The sequence below is a fragment of the Streptopelia decaocto genome, assembly GCF_964273445.1.
Source record: "Streptopelia decaocto genome assembly, chromosome: 24".
NCBI classification, from domain to species: domain Eukaryota; kingdom Metazoa; phylum Chordata; class Aves; order Columbiformes; family Columbidae; genus Streptopelia; species Streptopelia decaocto.
The window spans coordinates 2091801-2117914 of record NC_138679.1 but is presented as its reverse complement, the minus strand read 5'-3'; the positions used below and the strand labels follow the sequence as shown (position 1 = coordinate 2117914).

General features: G+C 67.0%; 2 protein-coding genes across 4 annotated transcripts; one reads left to right on the top strand and one right to left on the bottom strand.

Annotated features, from left to right (window-relative positions):
- Positions 1-24: 24 nt before the first annotated feature.
- Positions 25-5984, bottom strand: R3HDM4 (R3H domain containing 4). 2 transcript variants are annotated; one of them, XM_082072237.1, is made up of 9 exons: positions 5705-5984; positions 5330-5417; positions 3527-3681; positions 3291-3409; positions 2994-3117; positions 2586-2671; positions 1560-1645; positions 1212-1267; positions 25-750 (listed from the first exon to the last, which is right to left on the bottom strand). In XM_082072237.1, the coding sequence occupies exons 1-9, from the start codon at positions 5970-5972 to the stop codon at positions 647-649; spliced, it is 1086 nt and encodes a 361-aa protein (XP_081928363.1). In that variant the 5' UTR covers positions 5973-5984; the 3' UTR covers positions 25-646. The 2 variants fall into 2 exon arrangements, with proteins under 2 accessions (XP_081928363.1, XP_081928364.1); XM_082072238.1 differs by lacking the exon at positions 5330-5417 and having other exon boundaries at positions 5705-5864.
- A 3439-nt stretch (positions 5985-9423) lies between these two features.
- Positions 9424-25559, top strand: ARID3A (AT-rich interaction domain 3A). 2 transcript variants are annotated; one of them, XM_082072204.1, is made up of 8 exons: positions 9424-9853; positions 10313-10631; positions 21185-21257; positions 21952-22135; positions 22670-22917; positions 23231-23527; positions 23600-23689; positions 23806-25559. In XM_082072204.1, exons 1-8 carry the CDS (start codon positions 9432-9434, stop codon positions 24012-24014), a joined length of 1842 nt encoding a protein of 613 aa, XP_081928330.1. In that variant the 5' UTR covers positions 9424-9431; the 3' UTR covers positions 24015-25559. The 2 variants fall into 2 exon arrangements, with proteins under 2 accessions (XP_081928330.1, XP_081928329.1); XM_082072203.1 differs by having other exon boundaries at positions 23231-23689.
- Positions 25560-26114: the final 555 nt, after the last annotated feature.

The window sequence follows — 26114 nt, the reverse complement described above, 5'->3', positions numbered from 1 at the left end:
TATAAAAATACACACAGGCGTATGTACACATTAAAAACCACACCGCTATATTACATTTAAAATCAGCCCAGCGCACAAGGTGGGGCTGCCAAAACATCAGTGGGGCAAGAGCACCAGGAGGTCCCTGTGACCCCCCAAACGCCCTGTCCTGGGGGCTGGCAGGGGCTGAGCCCCCCAAAACACCCCATTCAGGGCTGCGGGTGCCGGACGAGGCCCCGCCGCCCCGGGAACGCACCAGCCCCGCGGCTCTTCCGCTGGCTCAGCGTTGGCTCAGCACCACCACGAGCTGTTTCACCACAGAAAAATCTGGACCAAAACCACCCCAGGAGCGGCAGCGCCCGGGGGGTGGGGACAGGCTTGGCCCAGCCCGATTATTTTTAAAAGCACCTGGGCTATAAATAGACACACAAACAGTTCCAGGGAGAGCAGCTCCGGCCGGGACGCGGCGCCCAGGGACGGGCGATATCTGTCCAGGCTGCGCTGTCCCCAGCCTCAGTCCCGGTGTCCCCCAGGAGCCACCGGAGCTCTGCACTGACACAGCTGCTGCCGGGGTGGGGAAGGGATGAGCCCATCGAGGGGCACGGCGGGTGTTGGGGGGCAGATCGAGAAGGCGTCAGCGCAGCGGGGGGCAGGGGGTCCCGGGGTATCAGCTCATCTGCCCCAGGTAGGCTGAGAGCAGCAGCTCGGGGCGCAGGAAGACGCGGTGCTTGTTGCTCACTTTCATTTGACGTTTCCCTTCGATGTCCGAACCTGGTGGGGAGAGGCAGTGTCAGCACGTCCCTGTCTCCCTCCCTGGGTGCCAGCGTCACCTCCCTCCACCAGCTCACTAAGCAGGCAACTGTCCCCCCATTCCCCATCCCCAGCCGCCTCCACAAGTCCCCGTGGGCACCACGTCACATCTTTAGCCCTCCCAGGGACAGCCATGGGTACGGCGGGAGAGAGACCCCAGGAGCACGTGCTGGCTTTGAGACACCCAGAACACGACACCCCGGGGCAGCGCTGGCCCGGCCGATGTCCCCAGCGGCCACCGGTGCCGGCACCAGCGTGACCACAGCCCGGGCTCCCCGGAGCGGAGTTATCTGTGAGCTGCAGCACAAGGTGGGGCTGAGGGGAGGAAGGGAGGAAGAGGTTGAGCTGGAGAGGAGAGATAGTGATAAAGAGCAGGGAAAAACAACAACAAAACCTGAACCAAACAAACACGAGGCTCTTACTGGCAGAGACGAGGTCCATGTACTGGCAGAGCGCGTGGAGCAGGAGCCTCTCGAAGCTGAGGGAGACGGGGACAGGGTCAGAGTGGCATCTTCTGAGTGTTCCCTCCTCTCGTTCCTCCCACGGACCAGAGATGGGGAGCACAAAATGGCACAAGCCCCCACGCATGGGTCCCACACGCAGCCCTCCCTCGGGACTCCACGGGGACCCGGCCAGGCGCGTGTCCCCAGACAGAGCCCGGAGCCCGGCCGAGGGGTCTCCTTTGTCCCCAGAGCCCCCAGCAGCCTTGGGCACAGCTCAGGACCCCCCTCCCTGGGAGCGGTGACAGCGCCGAGCCCGCTGGGCAGTACCTGTTGTCCATCAGCGCCGTGTAGACAGAGTGAGGGGTGACGGAGAAGAAGGCCAGCAGCTCCTCCTCCAGCCCCTCCAGCGTCCCCTGCAAGGACAGGGGGGCTGTCAGTGAGGAGGGGGCACGGTGGGCACAGCCCCAGCAGGATGGGGTCCCCAAGGAGTCACCCCAGCAGCCCCCAGACAAGCGCTCTGGACGCCAGGAAGGAAAGCACAAGGAAAGGCAACTGCTCCCCTCTCCACAATCTGTCCCCTGCCAGCTCCACTGCACGTGCCAAGCGCTGGCACCGTCCCCGTGCTCGGCGTGGCAGCAGCCAGGGATGCCCCGTGCCTGGCGTCACCCTGTCCCTGGTGTCACCCTGTGCCATCCCCAGGGCACCCTGACCCCAGAGAGCAGCAGCAGCAACCAGTCTTGTTTGAGAACAAATTGAGCAGAAGCCAGGAGGAGCCCAGGCTGCTCTTAGAGACTCTAATTAGCGCCAGGAAAAACAAACAGAGCAGGAAAGCAGCAGCGCTGAGGGGAGGGCGCGGGGCAGCTCGGCTCCCTGGCCTCTCCTTGAGGCTCAACTGCTTGCCCTGCACTTAATGCAGCTTCAGCCCTTTGAAAATGCACTTGAGTCCTTCCAAACAGCCTTGTGTGGACCACTTGGAAGACCCAAAAGGCTCCACCGCTGCCCCTGTGGGCAAATGCGTTGGGTTTCCCCTGTCACCTGCTGCTCATCAAGTGGAGGCTGGAAAACAACCGTGTAAAAATGTCCCGAACGACCAGAAAACTCTGAACTGAGCCGGGAAACCCTGTGTGCACAGGGAGCTGAATGCCTGTTTGCAATCGGCCACGGCCGCAGAGCTCACGCGAGAACCGGAGCAGGTTCCCCGGCAGCTCATGTGAAACTCGGCACTTGTCTGGCTCGGTGACCACGCGCTGGCTCAAGGGACAGTGCTGGGGACACGGCTCTGGATGAAGCTGCATGTGGGGCCCTGGCAGGCACAGCCCTGCCCTCCCCAGGACACCCCAGCCCCCAGCTCACCATGGGGATCCGGCCCCGCTTCAGGGTGGCGCGCAGGCGGCGGCTGATGCGCTGGAAACACTCCTGGGGGGTGTGGGCAGGGGGCTCTGCGGCGGAGAGAAGACAGAAGGGACTGGGACACAGCTCTGGCCACAGCTCAGGAGCCCAACGTCCCCCCAGCGACCCTTGGGGACACCCCTGGCACCTCCTCTGCTCCTGGAGCTGCACAGTCACCTCCAGAGCAGCAACACCCTCCCCAGCTGAGGGGCGATGGAGATGCTGAGACGTGGCCCCCCCAGGTCCGTCAGTCCCCCCGGGCTCAGCCTGGCTCCCCGTGGGGAGCAGGACGCAGCCCTTGGGGAAGGGCGCCCTTCCCAAAATGCAGGAGGGGAAGGAGAGGCCCCCCCACCCTGCAGCCCCTCCCAGCACCTTTCCAGGGCTCCCCGTTCCTGCTGGGCAGCTTCCTCCTCTGCTTCTTGCCGGCCTCCTCCTCCAGGTACAGCAGCACTCGCTCCTGCTCTTCCCCAGACCGGTTCATGAAGTCGTTCCAGATCTGAAGACACAAGGCAGGGGCTGCACTGCAGGGGAGTGTGGGGAGCGCCGGGCGGCGTCTGCCCCCCAGACCCCCCTCCCCAGGAGCAGCAGCTCGGGCCGGGGGGCTCAGAGGGCTCCTGGGGTGGTACCAACAACATGGCCACGCCAGGGACCCCCGGCAGCCCCGCTCACCTCCACGTAGGTCTCGTTGTTACAGGCCTCGGTGAAGATGCTGGGGGCGGCAGCGTGGGCGAGCTCCCCCTCCTCGCTGCCGCACTCATCTCGCTCCAGAAGCGTCATCAGGTAACGAGCTGGGACAGAGCAAAGGCACTGAGCGGGGGGGCAGCATCCTCAGGGAGCCCCTGCACCCCCCGTGCTGCAGGGGGGGTCTGGGGAAGCGTCCACGCTCGGGCTGCCCCCATCCTTACTGTTCTCCAGCCTCTGCAGGCTCTTGCGGCCCTTGGCCCGGGGGGTGAGGTCCGAGTTGCGGATTGCCTTGTTGATGAAATACTGCTTGCGCTTGGCCGGGGAGAACCGCTTGGCCGGGGAGTCCTCCAGCGGGGGCAGGCAGTCCTCGATCCTCCTGCGGGGACACGCGGTGACAGCGCCTGAGCCCCCCGGGACAGCAAGTGCATCATCCCCAGTGTCAGCGCAACGGGCACCGCGTCCTCCCGGCCCCGCGCGCCCCGATCGCAGCCACGGCACCCGCGCTGCCAAACCGCGGCTCGCTCCGAGGACTCGCCCTGTTTAAATTAGCAGCCAGACATCCCGGTAATTAACTGCACCAGCATGCAAGGCAAGACAAAGAGATTCATTCCTGCGGAGGCAGGGAGGGACCCGCGGTGCCCCCACAGCACCTTGCGTTTGCCATCGCGCAGCCAGAATGTGCCGCCGGAGCTGCCGGCACCGTCCTGCCCCGCGGCCACTGCGGCTACCGGCAATGGGCCCCGTCACCCGGTTATCGAGGGCGGCGGCAGCCCCCGCCCCGGCCGCACCGTCACCCGCCGGGCTGGCGCTTCCTCCCGCCCGTTCCGCAGCCGCGGCTGCTCCCCGCACCCAGGGCTGGGTCCTGGTTCGGGCAGCGAGCCGGCGAGCACAGCGGCTGCACCGCTCCCGACTGCGGCCGCGAGTGCTCGGCTGCTGTTAGTAACAACCCCTGGGTCAGGGCACTGCTTAGACATATGTACAATTTAGGAATGACCATAAAACTTAAGGCGATTTCGTGTGAAATGAACCCAAGCGGTGAGCGAGCAGCTCACTGGGCACAGAACGCAACAGCTCCGGCTTCAAAGTTCACCAAACTCTGCCCAAGACAGGAAGTTTCACCGTCTTTTCGCTGGTTCTTTGCCCGCTTGCCGAGGTTTCCGCATCGCAGCTTCCCCTGGGGTTTGTGTGGGGCTCCTTTAGGTGAGGGGGGGCCAAGAACACCAGCACCCCCAGCACAAAGCACCCCCGGGAGCGCACGGGAGGGCTGGGGGAGCCGCCCGCTCCCTCCCGCCGCCGCAGCACCGCGGTCTCCCCGTTCGCGGGGCCGTGACCCCGCCAGCACTGCGTCCCCACCCTGTCCCCTCCTTCCCCGCACCCTGGGGCTCGGGGAGCCCCGGCACCGCAATCAGGCACTGGCACAGCTGTCACCGGGAAGGCAGCCAGCACCTCACCCCTGCCAAAGCCTTGATTTGTTTTCCCCCTTCCCATGGGTGGGGACAGCGATGGGACCCTTGCTGCTGGGGAGGGACCAACCCAACTCTCCCCGCTCCAGCTGGAGAGAAGAGCAGGGGGACAGTGAGGGCTCAGCCCCCAGCCCCCGCTGCAGGGGGGAAAAAAAGATGGTAAAACCAACCGTGCAACAAAAGCAGCCGAGCGAGCCCCCACACCGCTGGACCCCCGGATGGGCTCTGAGCTCCCCGAAGCCTCGGGGGCTGTTGGCAACCCGGTACCTGCCCCGGCATTGCCACGTCTGCCGCTCGGTGCTGCCACCGGGCAGGATCCGTCCCCCGCCTGGCAGACCTGCAGGTGATGGTGACCTTAGGCCAGCGCCAGCAGAGCTGGGCTTTGCAGAGCCGGGGTGACCCCCGGCTCTCCGGCCCTTATCTGTGACCCTGGGACCCCGTCCTGGGGACACCGACCCCCGGGGACACCACACAGACACTTCGGCAGCTTCTCCTCCGCTCCTCATTTCCAGGGAATAAACTGTTCCCTGCCAGGAGGGTTTTATCCGGTTTGTTAATTACCGTTCAGGCAGCAGGACACGGCCCCGCTGCAGTGACCCCCCCAGGCCCGGCTCCCCCCGGTGCCGGTGTCCCCGGGGAGCACCGTGACCTTCAGTGGGGTAAACACCAATTAGCCCATTATCCTAATGACGGCTCCCGCCGCTGACACCGCCGAGCCCCGGCGCTTTCCTGCTCCGGGTCCATGGGGCAGAAGCTCCCAGGGCAGCGCAGCCGCCCCCCGCCGCTCCCCCCGGGGTTCCCCCCGGGGAAGCGGAGCCGCCCCAGCCCGCGGGGGTCCCGGCGGGGACCGGGCCGGGAGCAGAGGCCGCAGCCGGGCCCACGGGCAGCCTCCCCGGTCCCGCGGGCAGCCCCGCCGCCCCCCGGCCCCGCACTCACGGGTACGGCTCCTCCGCGCCCGCGCCGCCCCGCAGAACCACCATGGCCGCTCGGCCCGGCCGGCGGCACCGGGGCTCCGCGGCCCCGCAGGAAGTGGCGTCAGAGGGGCGGGGCGGCGGGGAGCCGAGCGGCGGGGAGTCGCGCTGGGGTCACGTCGGGTGCGGAGCGGGACAACCCCGGATACCGGGGCTCGGCGGAAGCCGGAGCTCCGTGGCCGCGGCCCCTTTAAATCCCCCCGCGGGGCTCTTAAAGGGGCCGCGCCCCGCATGGTTGCGCTCCCCCTCCCAGCCGCGGGGCGGCGCTGCGGTTGCGCTCCCGGCCGGCCCCGCGGCTGCGCCCCGCGCGATATTTGCATGCGGCCGCGGCGGCGGGCCAATGGGAAGGCGAGGCGGGGCGCGGCGGGCGCGGAAGGCCAATGGCGGAGCGGGGCGGGGCCGAATGGAGCGGGGCCGTTGTGGCGAGCCAATAGGGAGCAGGGGCGGGGCAGCTCTGGGCCCCGCCGCCCGCCCGCGGGGAGAGGAGCCGCCGTGCGGGCACCGAGCGCACCCCGGCCCCGCCGCAGCCCGAGCCCCGGGCGGCCGCGGCTGCTATGCGGCTTCGCGGCGCACGGCCTCCACCGGGTAAGCGCGGACGCGCCGCCACACCGGCTCCGCGGCCGGTACCGGGACCGCCCCCTGGCCGCTGCTGGGGATCGGGGTCTGTCGCCGCGCTCGGGGCTGGGCGGGACTGGGGCCGTATATCGGGGCCGTATATCGGCTGCGTCCCCTGGGCGGGCTGGGACCCTCGTGATCGGTTGCAGGACGGGACCGGTGCGCTCCCTTCCCGTGCGGCCGTTTACCGGCCGTGTCCTCCGCGCGGGGCCGGGCTCCCGCGCCCGGGCCGCTCCCGCCGCCCGGCACGCCCCCGCGCCTGGCCCCTGCGGCCGTTACCGGCCCGGCCGGTTAGAGCCCCCCGCGCCCCGCCCCGCCCGCCGGCCCCGGCCGCGGCGATGGGCTGGAGCCGCCGCCGCCCTGTGCCCCCTGCCAGGGCAGCCCCGGCCCGCGGCCTCCCGGGGCTCCGGCCGGAGGAGGGGGCCGGGCCGGGCTGCCCCTTGGGCTCGGGGGAGCTGCTGGCCTAGTCCGGTCCCGTCCTTCCGTGCCGGGAGAGGCCGTTTTCCCCCGGTTCACGGGGCCGGGCTCCCTCGGGTCCCACCGGCCCTTGTCCCCGGGTTCGGCCGGTGCCACGTGCCGCCGGGGCCGGGCTCTGTCCCGGGAGGGTTCCCCTGCCCGCCCCGGGGTCCGTCCCGCGGCCCCCCCAGCCCTGTCTGTCTCCGGAGAACGGGCATCCCCTGGGCCCGGGCTCCCGGTCTCCGTCCTCCTCCTCCTTCTCCTCCTCACTTCGGTCTCTGCCCTCGGAGCCCTGCCCGGGCGGTGCAGTGAGCCCGGCCGGGGGTCCGGGAGCAGCGGGCGGGGGCGTCCGGCCGGGCCCGACGTCGGTGGCACAAAGGCCCCGTCTGTCACACCCCCGCCCGCTGCCGCGTATTTTTAGCCCGACGTGGCCGCTGTCGCTGTCGAGCACCTGCCCCGCGGGACGCGGGTGCTGCCGCCGCCGCCCCAAACCCCCGCATGCCGCCAGCACCGCCCGCACGGCGGGAGCCCCCGAGCCCCGCGGCGGCCGGGACAAAGGGGCACAGCTCAAGGTCACCGCGGCCGCCACGCCAGGGCCCCTCTGCGAAGCGACAGTCCCTGGCTCTGGTTTCGCCGCTCCAGCTGCGCTTGGGCTTTACTTCGCGTGGCCCCGGCATGGCCACGGCCCAGGGGGCAGCTCCGGTGCTGGTACTGAGTAATTTGGTGACTTGTGGCAAGGCAGAGCCACAGCGGAGCGGGGCTGGAGGAGCACGTGCCTGGGACGAGTCTCACTCCGGTTTTGCCGGTGGCTCTGGCAGGGGACGGAGTTCAGATGCAGGACGGCTGTGTGGCGGGGAGCGCGGCCACGGCGGGTGAGCGGCTGCCGCTCCGGGACAGCCCCGTGCTGGGAGGGTCCCTGCGCCAACACCTCCCTCCACTCCGGCAAGAGGGAGATGGCCGGGGCGGAGGGGGGAAACTGAGGCACAGGCAGCGCACAAGTGGCCCATCGGCTCCTGCCGCCCTGGCGCTGGCTTCTCCCAGAGGCGGCAGCAGCAGCGGCTGAGGTGCAGCCCCGGCCACCGCGGTGGCGGCGCGTCGGTAGCGTGAGCCGCGCCAGCGCGGCAGTGCTGCGAGCGGATGCGGCTGCCGCCGCAGTGAGAAACGGGGGAAGCGGCTCCAACCCGCGCTGGGAGCGGGTTCCCCTTTCCAGAATCGGCAGGATCACACCGGAGCTGCTGGCTCCTGTGTGTCGCCAGCTGTCCTGCCCCCGCGGCGGGGCTGCCTGCGGCCCCGGCCGCCCTGGATGGGCCCCACGTCGGTCCCGGGGTGTGTGTGTTCCACCGGCCCGCGGGCAGCAGAAACGGGTGACTGAGTCCCAGCCTGTACGTGGCACTACCGCGGCGTGGTGAGCTCCCGCCCTGCCCTCGGCACACACGAGGTCGTGCTGAGGTTGTTGCCGGCAGAGCCGTGTCTGTCTGTGGGCTGGGGCTGGCTGCTGGTTGCACCGGGGCTGGGGGGGTCCAGGCTGGGGTGCCAGGGCGGTGGGGGTGTCGCAGGGCCCTGCCGCAACGTGCCGGTGGGGTGAAGCAGAGCTGAGCCACTCGCAGCCCCGTGCTGTCCCGGGGGACCCACAGCCCTGGCGAAGGGGAGGCAGCGGGGGTGGCCAGCAGAGCCTGTTTGCCGAGCTTTTGGGGAGCGAGGCTCTGCCCGCCCGTCCCTCAGGAGCTGCCTTATAGCCCTGGGGACACACAGGTCCCCCCTGTGCCACGGCACCCTGCTGCGTGAGGGGCCCTGGTGCCGCTGGCGCCCCGGCGCTGGCCTGGCAGCTTCTGCCACCGCGGTGGCCCGTGAGCCCAGCACTCCCCTCGCTCCTGTGGAGCACGTCTCTGGTATCCCTGGTGGGGACGTGCCCTGTCCCCCGGGGGCTCTCCCAGCGGGGCTGTTATCTGCGGGCACTGGTCCCCTATCCGCTGCCTGCGGGGCCGGGCAGGGCTATCGGTCCGGCAGGCCCCTTCCCCCTCCTCAGCAGGGCCCGGCCTCCCTATCTCATTAGCTCGAGATTAATGAGGCTCCTGCACTGTCTTTAACTCCTTCCTGCTCGCAGCTCCGCTCACCCTCTCTCTGCTCTCCCGGCAGGTTTGCGCCGACGCCATCCCGCAGCCGAGGACTAGGGACAGCTGGCCCCGAGCAGGGGACGCCGTGTTGACCCCAAGGCTGCTGCCCCCAAAAAGTGCCCACTCGGCGAGGGAGGGGACGATGCACCGGGCCACGAGCGCTGCCTGGTGACCCCACGGAGGTGCCGGTTCCTGGCGGCAGCACCCTGATCCCGACCGGCCGCCCCGAGGCTCCCGCCGGAGCCCTCCTGCGAAGGAGAGCAAAACCGAGGGGGGTTGGGGGGCTCATCATTCTTCCCTGACCCGGCGGCAGCTGTGATTCCTGCCCTGACACCCCGACGGCGCTGCGGAGCCCCTGCTACCCTCGCCCCCTCGGGCCCCAGCAGCCTCCCAGCCCCGCTGGAGCGCGGCAGCGTGCCGGGCGCTGCCCCCCACAACCCCTGGGCATCAGCCCCCGGGTGCACCACCCCGCGGCCCCTTGGGGCCCCCCCACCCACCGGCAGAGCCATGAAGCTGCAGGCGGTGATGGAGAACCTGCAGCGGCAGCAGCGCGCACGGCTGCAACAGGCGCTGGAAGCGCGGCAGCAGGAGCAGCAGCAGCCGCCGCCGCGCTCCCCGACGGCCCCGGCGCAGCCCCCGCCGGCCCCCGGACAGACCCCCGGCAGCACCCCAGCCCGGGGACGCAGCCAGGATCTGGCCCCGGCCCCTTCAGAGGAGGGAGCGGAGCCCGAGAGCGCGCACATCCAGCGGGCGCAGATGGCCGCCCTGGCCGCCATGCGGGCGGCAGCCGCCGGGCTCAGCCACTCGTCCAGCCCGGGGCTGTCGGAGGAGAGCCCGGCCTCCGAGGATGAGGAGGAGGAGGAGGAGCACGCCGAGGAGGAGGATGGCGGGTACCAGCAGGAGATGGGCTCCGAGGAGGAGGAGGAGCTGTGAGTATTTGCCAGCACAGACTTGCAGCTCTTAGGGTTTTGGGAAGGGGCATGGACACAGTCTGGCCCTGGTGGGTTTTGGCACGGCCAGCTGGGGACACAGGGCTCCCTTTGGGCCGGGAGGTGCTGCCGGGGGCTGCCCGCGCCACGTCGGGTTTGTGCACCGGGCTCTGCAGCCGTGATTCCTCGTGACATGACACCTTGGCCATGGGGCCGTGACAGAGGATCCCGCTCTGGCGTTCAATTATGCAGAGCCATGCAGCCGCGTCCCCTCCGGGGCAGGGGACAGCCTGGAAGCCATCTGGAGACCCCGCTCCCCACTGGAGCTGCTGGTGCTGGTGGTTGCCCCGTGTGCTGGATGGGTGTTTCCAGCCCCACAGCTGGGGGGTGCCCGTGGGGCAGGTGGGGACCCAACCCCTGCCCAGTGTGGGACCAAACCTCTCCTGTCTGCTGCTCTAGGAAGGGCAAATGGGATGAAGATGACTTTGAAGAGGACCTGGGTGAGGAGGAGGAGGAAGAAGAAGAAGAGGAGGAGGAGGAAGACTACGAGGAGGAGGAAGACATGGGAGAGGAAGGGCTGGGCTCGGCAGAGGCGGTGCGAGCGGGCGCGGGATCCCTGCTGCTCCGCAAGCCCCCGGCACCGCAGCACTACAGGGGCGAGCCGCAGCGGCTGCCGGGGGGGCAGGACCGGCTGCCCCCGTCCGCGCCGGGCCACGCGCAGCCCCCGCCGCCGGCGTCCGACCACGGCGACTGGACCTACGAGGAGCAGTTCAAGCAGGTGGGTGCCCGCCGAGCCGCGTGTCCTCTGCCGCGTGTCCCCCGCCGCGCCTGTCCCCTCCCCGCTCTGCCACATGTCCCTGCGTCCTCGAGAGCCGCGGTGGGACGGCTCTGGCAGCGCCGCTTCCGGCAGCATTCTCGGATTGAGTTGCCGTCATTGCCGCTGAGAAAACCTGGGGTTTCTGCAGGGTTTTGGTGCTCGGGCTCAGCCGTGCCCCTACCCCGGTTGCTTTGGTCGGTGGGATCCAGTGTCCCAGTCGGTGCTTTGCCCTGGTGCGGGTGGGTGGTGTGATGGGGTTCACCGCAGGGACCTGGGGAAATTCTTGCTGAAAACAATTGAAAAAACCTCCCCAAACTTGCAAATATGAAGGGGCTCTTTGGTTTCCTCTTCTCCACCCTCCTCAAACTGTATTTGGTGAGGACGTGGCTTGGTCCCCGTCACCGCAGAGGTGCTGTTGGCAGGATGGCTCCGACCCTGTGGATGTTTGCGGACAGAGATGCCCGCACCTGCCCCCAAAATGCCACTGAAGAGTGAAACCGGGGCCGGAGCCCCCGCTGCCCCCTCGGTCGCTCTCCCGCGGCAGAGATGCTCCCGCTGTCCCCCAGCTCGCTGCGCCCCGCTTTGCGGCTACTAGAAGGAAATGTGCTGCAAGCTGGGGCTCCCCGGGGGCCGCCCGGCGCCTTTGATGTGTGTGGTTAAATACATCTGAGTTTAGGGCTGGGGGAAGGGACGGGAGCCAACAGCAGCAGATGGGACCCAGATGGAGCGGCCGGGGCATGGTGGCCTTTTGGGAGGGATGCGACGGCCCGAAGGAGAAGGGGCAGGGGCCGTCGCGTCCCTCCCGAAAGGGGGAAGGGACTGCCGCGATGTGCCGGCACATCTGGCTGCGGGCAGCCTCACGACGGGGAAAGCCCGAGCGCTGGATTGCGCGGCCGCCCAGCCCGGCTGCGGGGACGGGGACGGGCCGCTCTGCCCCACGCGTCCCTCGTGCCGCGGTGCCGCCGCTTCTGCTTGCGGTTTCTCTCTTTTGTGCTTCCTGCCGTCGGGGAGCGAGAGGCCGGGGATGTGATCTCGTATCTGTGAAAAGGCTTTTTTGATACCGCAGCCGTGATCTTCCTGTTTGTCACCGTGTTGGTGCTGTACCGGACCCATATGGCAGCTCCGGGGACCCGGCGATCGGGATTCAATGGGAAAATCTGGTGCTGGGGGCTGACAGTGCCTACAGAACCCCTGCCCTCGTCCATGGATGTGCCATGGACTGTGCCGGAGACTCTGCTGGGTCCCCTGGCACAGCCGCAGCACCTGGTGACATTACCCTGAGCCGCACACGTGCTCTGACCCCCAAATTGTGCTGGCCAGAGGGGCTGAGCCCCCATGTCTCCCTCCCCTTCTGTTCCCGGGGTGGGCAGGGAGGTCCCGGCACCGCGGTTCGTCGCGGCAGCAGCCGGAGGGTGGCAAAGCGGGTGCCGCTGTGCTGTGGGTGGCGGAGCGGGGGCGAAGCACCGGCCGGGAGAGGCTTCCCCGGCACGTCAGCCACCAGCGCCGGCGCTTGGATCGCGGCCGCTGGCCCCGGGCCAGGGGGTTGTCGGCGCAGCGCGGCGCTGGCGGGAGCTCCTCCTGGCCGCCCTCCAACGCGTGCCGCCGGGCACCCCGGCCTGGCCCAGCTGGCGCAGCGGGCACGGCGCAGCCAGGGGAAGAAGCAGCAGGAATGTAAACAGCGAGTGCCGGCGCTGCCGGGCAGGGGATGCTTCACCCTTCCGTGCCCCCGCGGTGGGGAAACCCCGGCAACACCAGGCGCTGGGGCACCGCAGCCGCGTTCCCCCAGCAGGACGTGGTACCGCAAGCGCGGCCGTCCCGGTGCCGGGCCGTCCTGCCGCGGTGGGAAGCGCTGCTGGAGGATGAAGCCGCTCCGGGTTCATCGGCCCCGCGGCGCTGGCGGCACCGCTGCTCTCCCACCCGTGCCCGTGGAGTTTCGGCTGAGCCGTCGCTGCCGAGTCCCCGCAGCCACCTCTGCACCCAACCCCAGGGTGCCCGCGGGGGCTGTTCCTGTCCCTGTCCCCCGCCCCGGGGTTTTATTGACCCATCTGGGACAGATTCCGGCAAACGGGGGCTGGGCCGGGCTGAACCGCGGGGGTCCGGGGGCAGGAGGAGGAGGAGGGGGCCCGGTTCAGGGGAGGCGCTGGAGGGCGCGAGGAAGAGTTATGGAGGTTACGGAGGTTACGGGGCCGGCGCGTGGCACCTCCCCGTCCCCGGGGACAGCTACTGTGCGGGCAGGGGTCAGCTCAGAACAAAGGAGCCCCCGGCGCGGGGGGATGCGGGGGCAGCGACTGCCGAGGGAGCGATGGCTCCTTGGCTTGGGAAGGGGCATTTTGGGGGCGGGAGGAAGCTCCCCGTGGGGATCGGCCACCATGGCCGGCAGTAGAGCCGGCTTGCTTTCCGTTTGGTCTTGTAGCTGCAGTGGCATGGGGCGGGGGTGTCTGGCGGGATGCTGGCACATCACCCCACGCTGCCGCTGTGCCAGGACCACGTTCGCCCTTGTTTAGGTTTGGGATCCTCTCTAACCGCACCCCAAAAGGCAGGACAGGTCCGGGGGGCTGGGGGGATGCCGGTGCCTCAGGGCTGCTGGGCTCAGCCACACGGGAGCCCTGGCACCCCCAGGCGCCACCGCTGGGCTCTGCGGGTGCTTGCCGTCCCGCTGCTGCGGGGGGGTGCTCGTGGGGGGAGCCGGGCACAAGCTGCTCCGCCGACCCGGCCAAAACTCCGGCGCTGCCGCGTGTCACCGCAAACTGCTGCGTAACGCCGGGCCGGCTGCGCGGGGAAACCTGCGTCGGCACCCGCACCCCGGTGAGGGTGGGGGGGCTCCGCTGCCGCCCCCACAGAACCCCACTCCTGACCTTTCGGTTTCGGTGCCACTGTGACCGCGCTCGGCTCACACCGGGAGCGCCGGCCCCCGCAGCCGGAGTTTCCGCCTCTGCCCCTTTTGGAGTTTCCTGCGCTGCCTACGACAGGCAGCAGCTGCCTGCGCCCCCCAGGCACGTGCACCCCGTCACCCCGTCCCTTTGGGGTGCCCTGTTTGGGGTGCCTCAGCTGGTCTTTGACCCCCATCTTCGCTCCGTTCCCAGGAGCTGTTGGAGGCTTTAAAAGCCGTCGCGGTGCTGGGGAGTGGCTGGTGGTGGTGCCGGTGCTTTTGGGGGGGTAGGAGGTTTCTTGAGCTGCCCCAAATGGGGACGACCAACCCGCCCCGGTGGCACATTGGGGGAGAAAACCTCAGCCCTTATCTTGCACCGAGCAGCTCTCCCCCAAGATACGGGATTTCAAAGTGCAACGGTTGTGGGGGGGTGGAAAAACAAAGCAAAAGCAACTCTGCAACCACAGCGGGCAGTGCGCTGGGGGCGGGGGGGCCGAGCGGACCCCTGCCTGACCAGGGCCCCGGCAGCTCCGCGGAAGGTGACGGTGGGATTGTCACAGGCAGGGACCGAGGAAAAGCCCATTTCTCCTCCGAATGCCCCGGGTGTGGAGCCCCGTGCCCACACTCGGGGCTCTGGTCGAGGGGTGGGGGTCCCCGCCGCCCCCTCCAGCGTGGGGTTCTGAACCCCTGTCTCCCAGGGATTATTTTCTTTTCAAAAGCCCGGTGCTGGCGGGGGGAGCCGGGCTGGGAGCGGGGGCCCCGCGGCCTCTTCACAAGGGCAGGAGGGTCCATTTACTTTCTTTAAAATATTGATTAGAGCTTTATTGCATTAGCCAGCCGAGCGGATGAGCCGGCCCCGGGGAGGGCGAGGGGGCCCCGTGCGGGGAAAGGGCCACCCGAGCGTTGTCACCCGGCCGGGGCCACCGTCCCCCTGCCCCACAGCCATTCGCTCTGGCTGGTGCCGCGGTGGGGCGGGGGCACCGATAACGGTGGGGGCCCCCGGCCGGGTGCTCCTGTGCCGGGAGGAGGCGATTGCGGCGCCTGGCCAGGCCGGGGCAGATAACGGGGGCGAGGAGGGGACTGGAGTGTTGTGGGGCGCCGGGGGGGGCAGGCACAGGTGGCCCCTCCCAGGACGAGGACGGGTGCTCCCCGTGACCCCGGCACAGCCATCGCCCATCACCACTGTCCAGCCGACCCAAGGGTGCTGCTGGCCGGGGATCCAGCCGGTAATCAGCTCAGGGAGCCCTCCCGGAGCCCTAATCCTGCGGATCCCCGCCCGGGGGTCAGGGGCTTCTCGGCGACAGCGGCTTAACCGCGAGTGCCTCCCCCAGCCTGGCTGCGGGTGCCGGTCCCGCTGTCCCCGCGCCACATGGAGCCACTTCTCCCAGTGAAACCAGGGATAATTAACGAGGTGGGGGACAGACACGTCTCGTGCCCCGTGTACCTGGCCAGCACCTTCACCCAGCTGGTTTTGTTTGGACCTTCCCCTTGGCACCCTTTGGCTTGAGAGCTGGGCTGACCCCCCCAGTCTTGGCATCACCTGCTGGTGTTCCCCTCTGCGCCCTGAACCCCCAAACCCCTGAGTCCTGGACCCCTGGGTCCCGGATTGCAAGCCCCAAACCCCCAAGCCCCCATTTCCCCGCGCTGATCAAGGGCTGCAGAGCAGGCAGCCGCCTCCCGGCTCTGGCACAGCTGAACTAACAGGCATGAGGGTTTATTTAAAAGAAGGAAAAAAGCAGAGCAGAGACGAGAGCAGGTCCTTTGTCAGCAAAGCAAACAGCCGGCCGGCAGCGGGGCGGTTGGGCAAGGCCGCAGCGTTGCTCCATCGCCCTATTTCTGGCCCAAACCGCAGGAGAAATAGCAGCCGGTCCTGGGGGCCGGCCGGACGTGCCGCAATCGGGGGCCAGGGCCGGGGGTGGTTTGGGGACCGGGGGAGCCCCTGCTGTCCCCTGGGCACTTCTCTCACCAGTCAGGGGGCTCAGGGCACAGCTTCTGACCCCCCCTCGGCCCTCCCCATCTAAATCTGCCCAGGCTGGGTCTCCACTCCAGATGCAGCCTGTGATAACCGGCTCCGGTGCCACGGTGGGACGGGCGCAAGTAGCTTTGCTGGAGCCGCACCGCTCCGGTGCTGTGGCGGTGCTGTGGCAGTGCCGTGGCCGTGTCCCCTGCCACCTTCTCCTTTCCGCAGGCGGCCACGTAGCAGCGAGGTTTGGCGCTGCCGGAGCAGCTCTGCGGTGACGGTTCTCGGGGTTGACGGCAGCTGCCTGTCAAACCATCTGTGGCTGCTGGACCTTGTCCAGCTCCCGTGGCAGGGCTGGGTGCAGGGCCCCCCCGGGTCCCCCACCGTGGAGCCGCCATCCCCCGGGTGGACGGACGGATGGAGGTGCGGGACCTCGCATTTCAGGAACAGCTTTGCAATTAGCCAAATCCCCGGCTGGGCGGTGGAAGCCCCGGTGACTCATCTGCTCGGGCTTACAGCGATCCCCTTTCTAAGACGATCATTTACATATGGTGGAATTTAAGCCCCAGCTCAGCTGCCAGCGCGGCTGCTCCTGCCCCCGCGCCACGTCCTGCCCGGGGGTCTCGACCTGCCCCGTGCGGTGTCACCCGGGCAGCGACAGCCCCCGTGGGGGTCACCGAGCGCCCCAAGGGTCTGCGCTGCTTTTCCAGCAGGGAAAGCTTTCTGCTCTGGCCGCGGTTTGTCTGTGCTGCGTGGCTCCGGCTCGGCCGCTCCCCGGGATGAGCTTTCTCAACGCTGCCTGACCCCGCTCAGTGTTTGCACAAGGTCTGGTGCGATGGGGAGCGTGTGCCGCGGGCATGCACCGGCACGCAGGCGGGAGGACCGGCGCGGCCGCCGCTGCCGGGCTGCTTCCCGTATGCCGGCCCCGGCTCTGGGCTTGGCAGGGGGCAGCAGCTCCTGGCTCACACAGAGCGGGGAGCAGCCCGTGCCATACATTGGTGTCCAGACACAATAGTGTTTTGTTTTAGCCAGAGCCCGGCATGCCGCCGGTCCCTCCGAAACCACCGTTTGGAGCACAGCTGCAGCAGGATTTGCGTCCCCTCCGCCTGAGGGGTGACAGCGGCAGCGGGGCCGTGTCCCAGGAGCCGGTGGCGGTCGGCGCGTGGCCATGGATCCACGCCGAGCGTTCCGGTGGCTACCGGGCAGAAGCGGCCCCGCGGCGTGGCGGGGAGGGTGGCTGACGGCACAGGGACAATGGGGGGTCAGGGAGGTTAAACGGCGACTAATTCGCCCATTCAATGTCCCCCTCTGCTGCACGGTGCCGCTCGCTGTGTCGGTGACCGTGTCCGGCATGCGGCCGCAGCACCGCTAGAGGTGTTTGTGGGTGTGGGGGGAGCCTGGGTGGTCTCGGGGTCCCCTGCACATGGGTGATGGCTGGGGATGGGGACTGGGCTCGTCCCCGTGCCGCAGGATCTGCCGCCCACTGTGTCCCATGGCCCCAGCCCAGGCAGGCGACACGGTGGGCAGAGGCACCTGTGGCGGGGCCGTGTCCCAGCCCGGGGGTGCTGACCCACCGAGGGGACAATGCTGGGAACCGGCAGGAACAATGGTGCCGACGGGAAGCGTGGCGGCGAGGGCCCGGCGCTCCCCAGCCCCCACCGCGGGCAGCCGCGGCGGCTGGAATCCCACCGGGCCGGTCAGTGCGGCCAGCCCGTCCCCTCCCCGCAGCACCTTTGGCAGCGCTATCTATCTCAGAGCTGGTGAGCGCGGTGGTGGGGGCCACCCTGGGGTTTTGGGGGGGGGGGTGCACAGCCCCAACCCTTGGCAGCCCCTTCCCAGGGAGGCCGTGCTTTGGGGCTTGCAGGGAATTAGGGATGGGGACAGCGAGAGGTGACCCGTCCCTAAGCCGAGTGCTTGATCTGCAGCGGGATCTGTGCCGGGATCTCCCTTTGCCCCTCACTGGGTCCCCACAAACCCAATACCCCCCAGGCTGGGGGGCCATTTCGGTGCTGCCCCCCACTCACCGCGACAGCCCTGACTCAGCCACCGTCTTACAGGAAACCACCTCACCAGCAGCACCCGAAACGCTTCGTTTCGGGGCTCATCGCCAGCCCATCACTCCAGGTTTTACTAATTACTTTCTTTTTCCAAATAAGAACCCCCCCCCACCCGCCTTCGACTGTGGGTCCGGGCTTGGGGGGCCAAGGGGCTGCGTGCGCCGGCCGGGAGCGGGACGGGAAACGCCGCCCGTGTGTTTACTCTTCGTTAAATAACTCATTAGCGTGCGTGGTCTCTCCCCCCGCCGCCAGTGTCACCCCTGGGCTGTCAGCAGGACAAAGGGACGTGTCCCCGGGGCCGCTCGGAGGAAGGAAGGAAGAAAAGAAAGAGAAAGAAGGAGCCCCCCCTCTCCCCATCCCGGATCACTGAGGGGTTGTCCCGCTTGGGCTCCCCCCACCTTGGTTGTGTTTTTTCCCCAAATGGTTGTGTTTTTACCCCAGACTCGGGGTTTTCAGCCCCTAGGAGGCGGCTGGTCCTGTGGGAAGGGTTGTCAGCCCCCTGTCCCTGCTACAGTGGCCTTCGGGGGTCTGTCCCCCCTGCTCACGTCCCAGCCCGGTTTGGAGGAGAAAGGAGGAAAGCCGGGAGCGTCGAGACTTCCTGGCCATGGAAATTAATCCCTGAGGCCTGAGAACCCGGAACCGAGAAGGGGGAGTTGTTTTTAACTCTGATGTGGGGCCCCACAGAGCCCTGTTTGTTGTTGGGGGGTCCCTGTGACACTTGGTGGGGGGACAGGGGGGCTCCAGCGATGGAAGAACTCTTGTGGCTCCGGCGCAAAGCCCGGCGTTGCCGGAGCCTCGCTTGATGGTGCTTCCCCTCCCTCTTGACCTGCCCCCCTGCCCGCAGCTCGGGGGTGTGGGGGGGTTATCTGGGTCCCTCCCAGGACCCCCGGCACGCACCGCGCCCGTGCCGAGGGCTCCCTCCTGCATTCCTGGCATTGCCGAGGGGCCGCCTCCCCGCCGGCCCTTTGAAAGCCAAGGGCTCGGGATTTTCCCGTAATCTGGTTTGAAACGTTAATCCGGTCATCCACACCAAACGCCGGGCCGGCATCCTGCCGGGGCGCTGGGCCGCGGGGTCAGCGCTGCCCGCCCGCCGCCCGCCTAATTCCTCCTCCACTTAATTATATATCTGCTGGCAGCAGCCATCTGGCACCGCGTCCTCAGCCGCCCGCAAGGACGGGGCCGGGGCCGGCGGGGCCTACGCCGATGGGTGGACACCGCGGCGGTGCCGGGGCCAGTGGCGGAGCCGGGCGCACGCCCTGCGCTGAGCAAGCACCGGGAGCATGGGGTGCGTGGGGCTGGGTCCCCAGCACGGAGGGCGATGGGGGGACACGTCCCGTTTCCCCGGCCAGGCCCGGCGTTGCTGCGGCGTCCCCTGGCACCGCGCTGTCGCTGCGGGAGCCTCGGTGGGCGCGGGGCTGGGGTAAGAGGATATTCTGGGGGCAGCTGCCTTACAGATTAAGTCGTTCCCACCTCCCTGGCCTCCCTAATTACGAAATGTAAATCTATTGACTCAGCGGCGGCCTCTCCCCGCTGCCCGGCGTCACCTTTGCACCGAGCCTCGCCGCCTCCGCCCGCGCTGCCCGGCAGAGAGCCGCGGGTGCCCTGAGCAGGAGCCGCGCTCGGCACCGGCACCTGCTGATTTCGGTCCGGTGATGCCAGCTGGTCTGCGCTGAGCCCGGCTGCGCACTCGCTTTCACACGCTGCTGAAATGAGAACGTGTTTCTGTTCCTCATTTTTTATTTTGAGACCCAATCTCTAAGCTTTCCCGTGATGCCCACGCTGCCTTTCGGTGTCCACAGCGTGCACGGTTTCCCCACCGCGTCCTCACCGGTGCAGGAGCCAGTGAGGTGTCCCGGCAAATGCTCAAAAGCCGCTCATCTCTGCCACTTGCGCGGCTGTGCCGGTGCCCGGGCGGCAGGGGGGGATGGGGGCAGCTCATTCCTCACACCGGGGGTTCTGCCGGCGTCAGCAGAGCCAGACCAGGGTCCTGGGGACTCCTGGGGTGCAGCCGGCAAAGCGCCGGCATGGGGAGCCCTGGCTTGGCCGAGCCTCCCCCTGCTCCCGCAGCAGCAAGAAGTGCGGCAGAGCTGTTGAAATCTTGCCGGTAACCACAGCCTTGCGAAACGTCCGTCCTGTGCCGGCCGCCGCACTGGGTGTGCCGGCAGGAACTCACCGGCCCCCTGACCCCCATGACCACGGGTGCGGGGGGCACAGGGAAGGACGGCACTAATCCCGCGGCCCAGCCGGCACTCGCTTTCCTCAGCTGATGGTCAATTTTCTTTCATCCTCTTAAACGTGTCCATTCCCCTCGGGACTGAGCTGGGGGGCAGATGAACTGGTGTGTTTGTCCCCCCCAAAACGTCGCTGGCTTGATAAAAATCTCATGGACCGATGTTTTCCTGAACGGCCGATCGATTTTTACATCCCCTGGCTGGGTCTGGGATGCCGGAGCCGCAGCAGCGCTGGTGCTGTCCCGTGGGTCCCCATGGGCTGGGGGTCCCCGCGGTGCCTGGACATGGTGTCTCTGCCGCGGTGCCGGTGGCTACAGCCACTGCCCAGCTCCTGCTGTCACCCCGTTATTTGGGTTACCGGGGTTGGGGGGAAATGAGCAGCATCGGGGGTCTCAGCCGCGGTGACGGCAGCTCCTGCCCCGTCCCTGGGGGTTGCCGGGGCCTTGGTGAGGTTTCCAGGGGAACTGGGGTTTATGGCTTTCCCACAGCGCCCGGCCCCTCTGATCGGTGCAGCCCCATTGATCCCTTTGGTCGGCACCGATGGGCGAGCGCGGGCCCAGGGCCCAGATCCTGCCGGGGAGAGGTGGGAGGAGGGGGCTCACACCCCCACCCGCAGTGCCACCGCCGCGGTGTCGTGCCGGCCGTGCCCGCTGCTCCGCTGCCGTGCGGCGCGTGCCTGGGGGGTTACGCGGTGGTATTTATAGCCCCCTCCCAGCCGCCGCGGCTCCGCTGGCAGTTGTTCAAAGTTGTCATTGAGAAACGCGGGAGCTGCTCAGCACCAAGGAGCCGGAGCAATGGCAGCGGGTCCGTCCCCGCGGCATCTGGGCAGAGCCCGCGTGGCGAGCCTGCCTGCGATCCTGCCTGCGTGCCTGCCTGCAATAAATCAGGCAGGAATGTGCCGGGCTGCCGGGCGCGGGGTGGGGTCCCGGCAGCACCGGGTGCTGGCGGCACGGCCGTGCCAGACCCCGAGGTCCTCGCCACGTCACGTCCCTCACCTGCCAGGCTGGACCCCAGGGACCCCCAGAGCGCACCAGGTGACACCGGTTCTCACCGCGGTGCATGAGCACCCACTGTGGCACATGGGCTCACTGGCTCCAGCTCCCTCCGGCACTGCAGGTGCGAGGATGGGTCACGCCGGAGTGTTGCTCCACTCCGTGCCGAGCGCTTGGCCGATGCTAAAAACACCTGGGATCGGTGTTGCCAGGAGGAGCCGGGGCCAAGCGCGGTGCTGGGGGCACTGGTGGCACTGCCCTCCATGCGGGGACCTCCCAGCCGTTTGGGGTCCTAGAGCTGGACGGCTCAGGCCAGTGGGCTCCAGCCCGGGGGGGGGTCCCTGGGGAGGGAGGCGGGGACACAGGTGGGGGGTCTCAGAGCATTTCTGTGCTCTCCCTGCACAGCTGTACGAGCTGGACGGTGACCCCCGGAGGAAGGAGTTCCTGGACGACCTCTTCAGCTTCATGCAGAAGCGAGGTGAGCCCCCCGTCCCCCCCGTCACCGCCCCAGCTCCCACGGGCACGGGTTAATCTTTAACCTCTTTGCACCGCGGGGTCAAAACTGCTGGACGGGATCCTGCAGCTGGGCCCCCCCAGGCCCCCCCGCACCCATCGCAACCGGGACCCGCAGCCCCCTCCCCGGGTCATTGCGGGGGGTGCAGCCCGTGCTGGCGGGGGGGCCAGGGGGTGGGAAGGGCTGAAAGAGAAGAGCGATCGCCCGCTCGGGGGTCTGGTTGCTGCACGGAGAGCAGGGCTGGAAGTGCTGACGCATCGCGGCTCCCGCGGCCCTTTGTCCGGCAGCGCCGGGGAAGCACGTGTGTGCGCGGGGGGGGAGAGCTGTGGCTGCGCCCCTGGGGTCGCCCTGAGCCCCTGCACCCACCGCCGTGGGACGGCGGAGACCCCGGGATGGGGGAGATGCTGCAGCCCCGTGTGCGGCGCTGGGGGGTGAACCCCCCCGGCTCAGTGGGACACTCGCGGCCGGGAAGTGACGCCCCCGTTATAAATAACCAGCAGTGCTTGTGGCTGAAAAGTGCAGGTTTCTGTTTCCTTTGTGCGTGGGGCTGGTGCTCAGTGAGGGCGGGGGTGATGGAAGGGAGGGAGGAGCGGGACCCCCGGCCCCGCGCTGCCTCGCCAGGTTCCCCCCACAGAGCCGCTGTCTCCTCCCTCCCCAGGCACCCCCGTGAACCGCATCCCCATCATGGCCAAGCAGGTGCTGGACCTGTTCATGCTGTACACGCTGGTGACCGAGAAGGGCGGGCTGGTGGAGGTCATCAACAAGAAGCTGTGGCGGGAGATCACCAAGGGGCTGAACCTGCCCACCTCCATCACCAGCGCCGCCTTCACCCTGCGCACACAGTGAGCGGGGGCTCGGGGGGAATCGTGGAGGACCCTGGAGAGGAGAAGGCTCCAGGGAGACCTTATTGTGGCCTTTCCGTACTTAAAAGGGGCTGATAAGAAAGATGGGGACAGAGTTTTTATCAGGGCCTGTGGTGATAGGACAAGGGGTGATGGTTTTAATTAAAACAGAGAGGTTCAGGCTGGACGTGAGGAAGGAATTGTTGGCCCTGAGGGTAGCGAGAGCCTGGCCCAGGTTGGCCAGAGAGGTGGTGGCTGAACCATCCCTGGAGACATCCCAGGCCAGGCTGGACGGGGCTCTGAGCACCCTGAGCTGGTGAAGATGTCCCTGTCATGGCGGGGGGGGCACTGGGGAAGCTGGGAAGGTCCCTCCAACCCAAACCATCTGTGATTCCATGATCCTCCACAGGGTCGGCACTGCCAGGCTCCCCCTGCCCTGTGTTGAGTGCCGGGGACATGGACAGTGTGGAGGGAGGGGGTGGCAGAGGGTCAGGGGCGGCCACCGTGTCACTGTCCTGTCCCTCTCCGCCGCAGGTACATGAAGTACCTGTACCCCTATGAATGTGAGAAGCGAGGGCTGAGCAACCCCAACGAGCTGCAGGCGGCCATCGACAGCAACCGGCGGGAGGGCCGGCGCCAGGGCTTCGGCAGCTCCCTCTTCACCTACTCGCCCGGTGGCACCCACGGGCTCCTCTCCTCGCCCAAGCTGCCGGTGCCGGCGCTGGGACTGGCCTCCGCCACCAACGGCGGCTCCATCGCCCCCGTCCAGAAGATCAAGAAAGGTAATGGCTATGGTGGGGTCTGTGCCATGGGCTGAGTCCCCCCAACACTGGGGACACAGCCCCGAAAGGAGCAGAGCTGGGGGGTCCCATCCCTGGGCTCCTGTCTCCTCCCCGGGCGCTGGGCACTGGGGTTGGTTTTGGGGACACCTGGCTCTGTCCCCTTTGGAGGGGCAGGAGGTGCCAGACAGCCCCTGGCACGGACACGAGGCACGGGGGGGCCCTGAGCCAGTGTACCATTGCCTGGGGACACCCTGGGTGGAGTCACTGTCCGTCCTCTTCCTCCGCACCCCTGACCGCCCGTTCTGCCCCGCAGAGGAGGACTCCCCCATCCCCATCTCTGTGCCCAGCCGGCTCCCCGTCTCGCTGGCCGGTCACCCCGTGGTGGCCGCGCAGGCGGCCGCGGTGCAGGTGGCGGCGGCCGCTCAGGCCGCGGCGCTGGAGCAGCTGCGGGAGAAGCTGGAGTCGGGGGAGCCCCCGGAGAAGAAGATGGCGCTGGTGACGGACGAGCAGCAGCGGCTGATGCAGCGGGCGCTGCAGCAGAACCTCCTGGCCATGACGGCCCAGCTGCCCATGAGCATCCGCATCAACAGCCAGGGCACCCGCTCGCCAGGTCAGTGCGGCCCCGGCGCAACCGCCGCGGCCCTGGGTCCCGGCGGGTCCGTAACCGGCTCCCCCCCCGCAGAGAACCGCCAGGACGCGGCCGCCGGCCTGAGCACCAACGGCACCAGCAGCATCAGCATGTCGGTGGAGATCAACGGCATCGTCTACACAGGTGAGGGCTCACGGTGCCACCGGTCCCGCTCCCGTGGGCGTTCACCCCGGTTTTGGGGCGCACAGGCGGCGCTGGCGTGGCCGTGCCCCCCAGCTCAGCCTCCCGTCTCTCCCCAGGTGTGCTCTTCGCCCAGACGCCCGGCCCTTCCTCCTCTTCCTCCTCCTCCTCCTCCTCCTCGCTCCCCTCTTCTACCTACAGCAAAGGCAACGGCGGCGGCCGCGGCAGCAGCGGCGGCGCCGGGGGGAGCGGCGGCAGCATCCCCCCCGCAGCCCCGGCCGGCCTGGCCGTGCCCCCCAGCTCTACCTCCAGCAGCGCTTCGCCTTAACGCCCCCAGCCCGGCCCCCGGGGCTCACCGGGTCTTATCGGGGCTCACCGGGCTCTGCCCTTGTTCTCGTCTCGTTGGTTTTTCCTTTATTGGAGGAGAAAAGCTTTACTTAGCCCGGGGGTTTTACCGGAGCCGCCGGCCGTGCCACTGCGCTGCACCGGTCCGGGACCGTTTACCTCACTCACATCACACTTTGCACTGTACATTTATTATTAATATTATTATTATTATTGTTATTTTTTAAACTCGTGTTACCTCCAGACAGACGCACGGACGCCTGCCGACGCGAGCTTTAGTGAAACCCCCCGGCACCCTCGCAAGGAAAGAAAAGAACAGATAAAAAATATGATCAGAAACTGGGAGATAAGATATTTTATTCATTTAGAGCCTTTTCCCGCCCCTTTTATTTCAAATCTACACTCACTATACGGGATTTTAAGAGGTTGTTGTTTGATTGTTTTGTTGTAAATAGCTTCTATTTTATTCTCTAAAAGAAAAGAATCGAACTTTAACATGCAAATGATATATATTAGTGTTCATCAGGGAAACGGGAGCTTGGAAACGCGGAACCTCCTTACTCCTCTTGTCTTTTTATCCCCCCCACAATACTACTGTGCAAAGCCAATTTGGGCACGTTTTCCCCCAAAAATGAGCAGTTTAATTCCATAACGGGGCGCGGGAGCTCGTGGGGAAGGGGCCGCGGGATGAATTTGTTGCCCCCCCCGCCCCCTCGCCCCAAACCATTCGCCCCCATCTGCGTGAGACACAATCGCCCCCCGATACCGAAACCCCGTCCCCCCCCAGCTCGGTATCGCGACTCCTCAGGTTTCCACCGCGAGCACAGGGTTTGCTTAGTTTCCCCTTCCCCAGGTGCCTGGGGGGGCCCCGCACTGATGGGACCCCCCCGTTGTTTTTTATTTTCACTTGGGGAAGCGGCGATCTCAGGGGATTTGGGGATTTCCCAGCCTATTTTGGGGTTTTTTAGCCTTTTTTGTCCCACCCCCCCCCTCAATCCAGAGCTGGAAATGCCCCGGGGGCTCCGTCCGGCTCCTGCTGCTGTGGGATCAGCCCCCGATTTGGGGGGGGGTGTCTCATACTCAATTTTCTTAGTTTTTGCATTTGTACAGTCGCTCTTTTGGGTTTTAATTTCAATTCTTTATTTCCCCCCCGCCCCCCATTCCCTCCCGCTTTATTTTTTTCTTGTCGCATATCGATTTATCAAAAGGACAAAAAAAGCGCCTACATCAGTTTCTTTGGGGTGTGGGAAGGACAAGAAGCGGCGGGCGCAGCTGCGGCCGCTCGTCCCCAATGCAGATCGAGACTCAGGTAAAAAGAGATAAAGAAAGGAAAAAAAAAGACAAAAAAAGACAAAAAAAAAAGACTAAAAAAAGACTAAAAACCACATTCTACCTCTGGGAGCGGCGGCCTCGGGCCACCCGGGCCCCCACTGAGATATTTCAGTTTTGCAAACGTTCAGGTATTGAAACTTTTGATTGTTATTATTAAAAAAATAATAAAAAATTAAAAAAAAAAAAAAAGAGAAAACACTGAAAGTTTACATTTTATAATAACATTATTATACAGATTGTATTTAAACTTCAGAATATTTAAGACGATTGTAACCCTGTAAAGTTGATGAAATATTAAAAAAACAAACAAAACAAAAAGAGGTGTCGTGTGGGGTTTGTGGCCCCGGGGACGCGGGGGGTGTAGCGCTATAGGGTGGGACCTATAGGGTGTCCCAGGGTCCCTGGGGAGTCCCCGTGGGGTGGCTGGAGGGTCGGGGGTGCCCAGGGGGTCCCTACAGGGCCATGGGGTGTCTATGGGATCTCTAGAGGGTGTCTACAGGCTGCCTATAGGGTGTCCATGGGGTCCTATAGGGTCCCTATAGGGCTGTGGGGTCCCTATAGTGCTATGGGGTCCCTGTAGTGCTGTGGGATGTCCACGGGATTCCTATAGGGTGTCTATGGGATCCCTGTAGGGTGTCTACAGGGTCCCTATAGGGTGTCTGTGGGGTGTCCATGGGGTCCTATAGGGTCCCTATAGGGCTGTGGGGTGTCTGTGAGGTCCCAGTAGGGGTGTGGGGTCCCTATAGGGCCG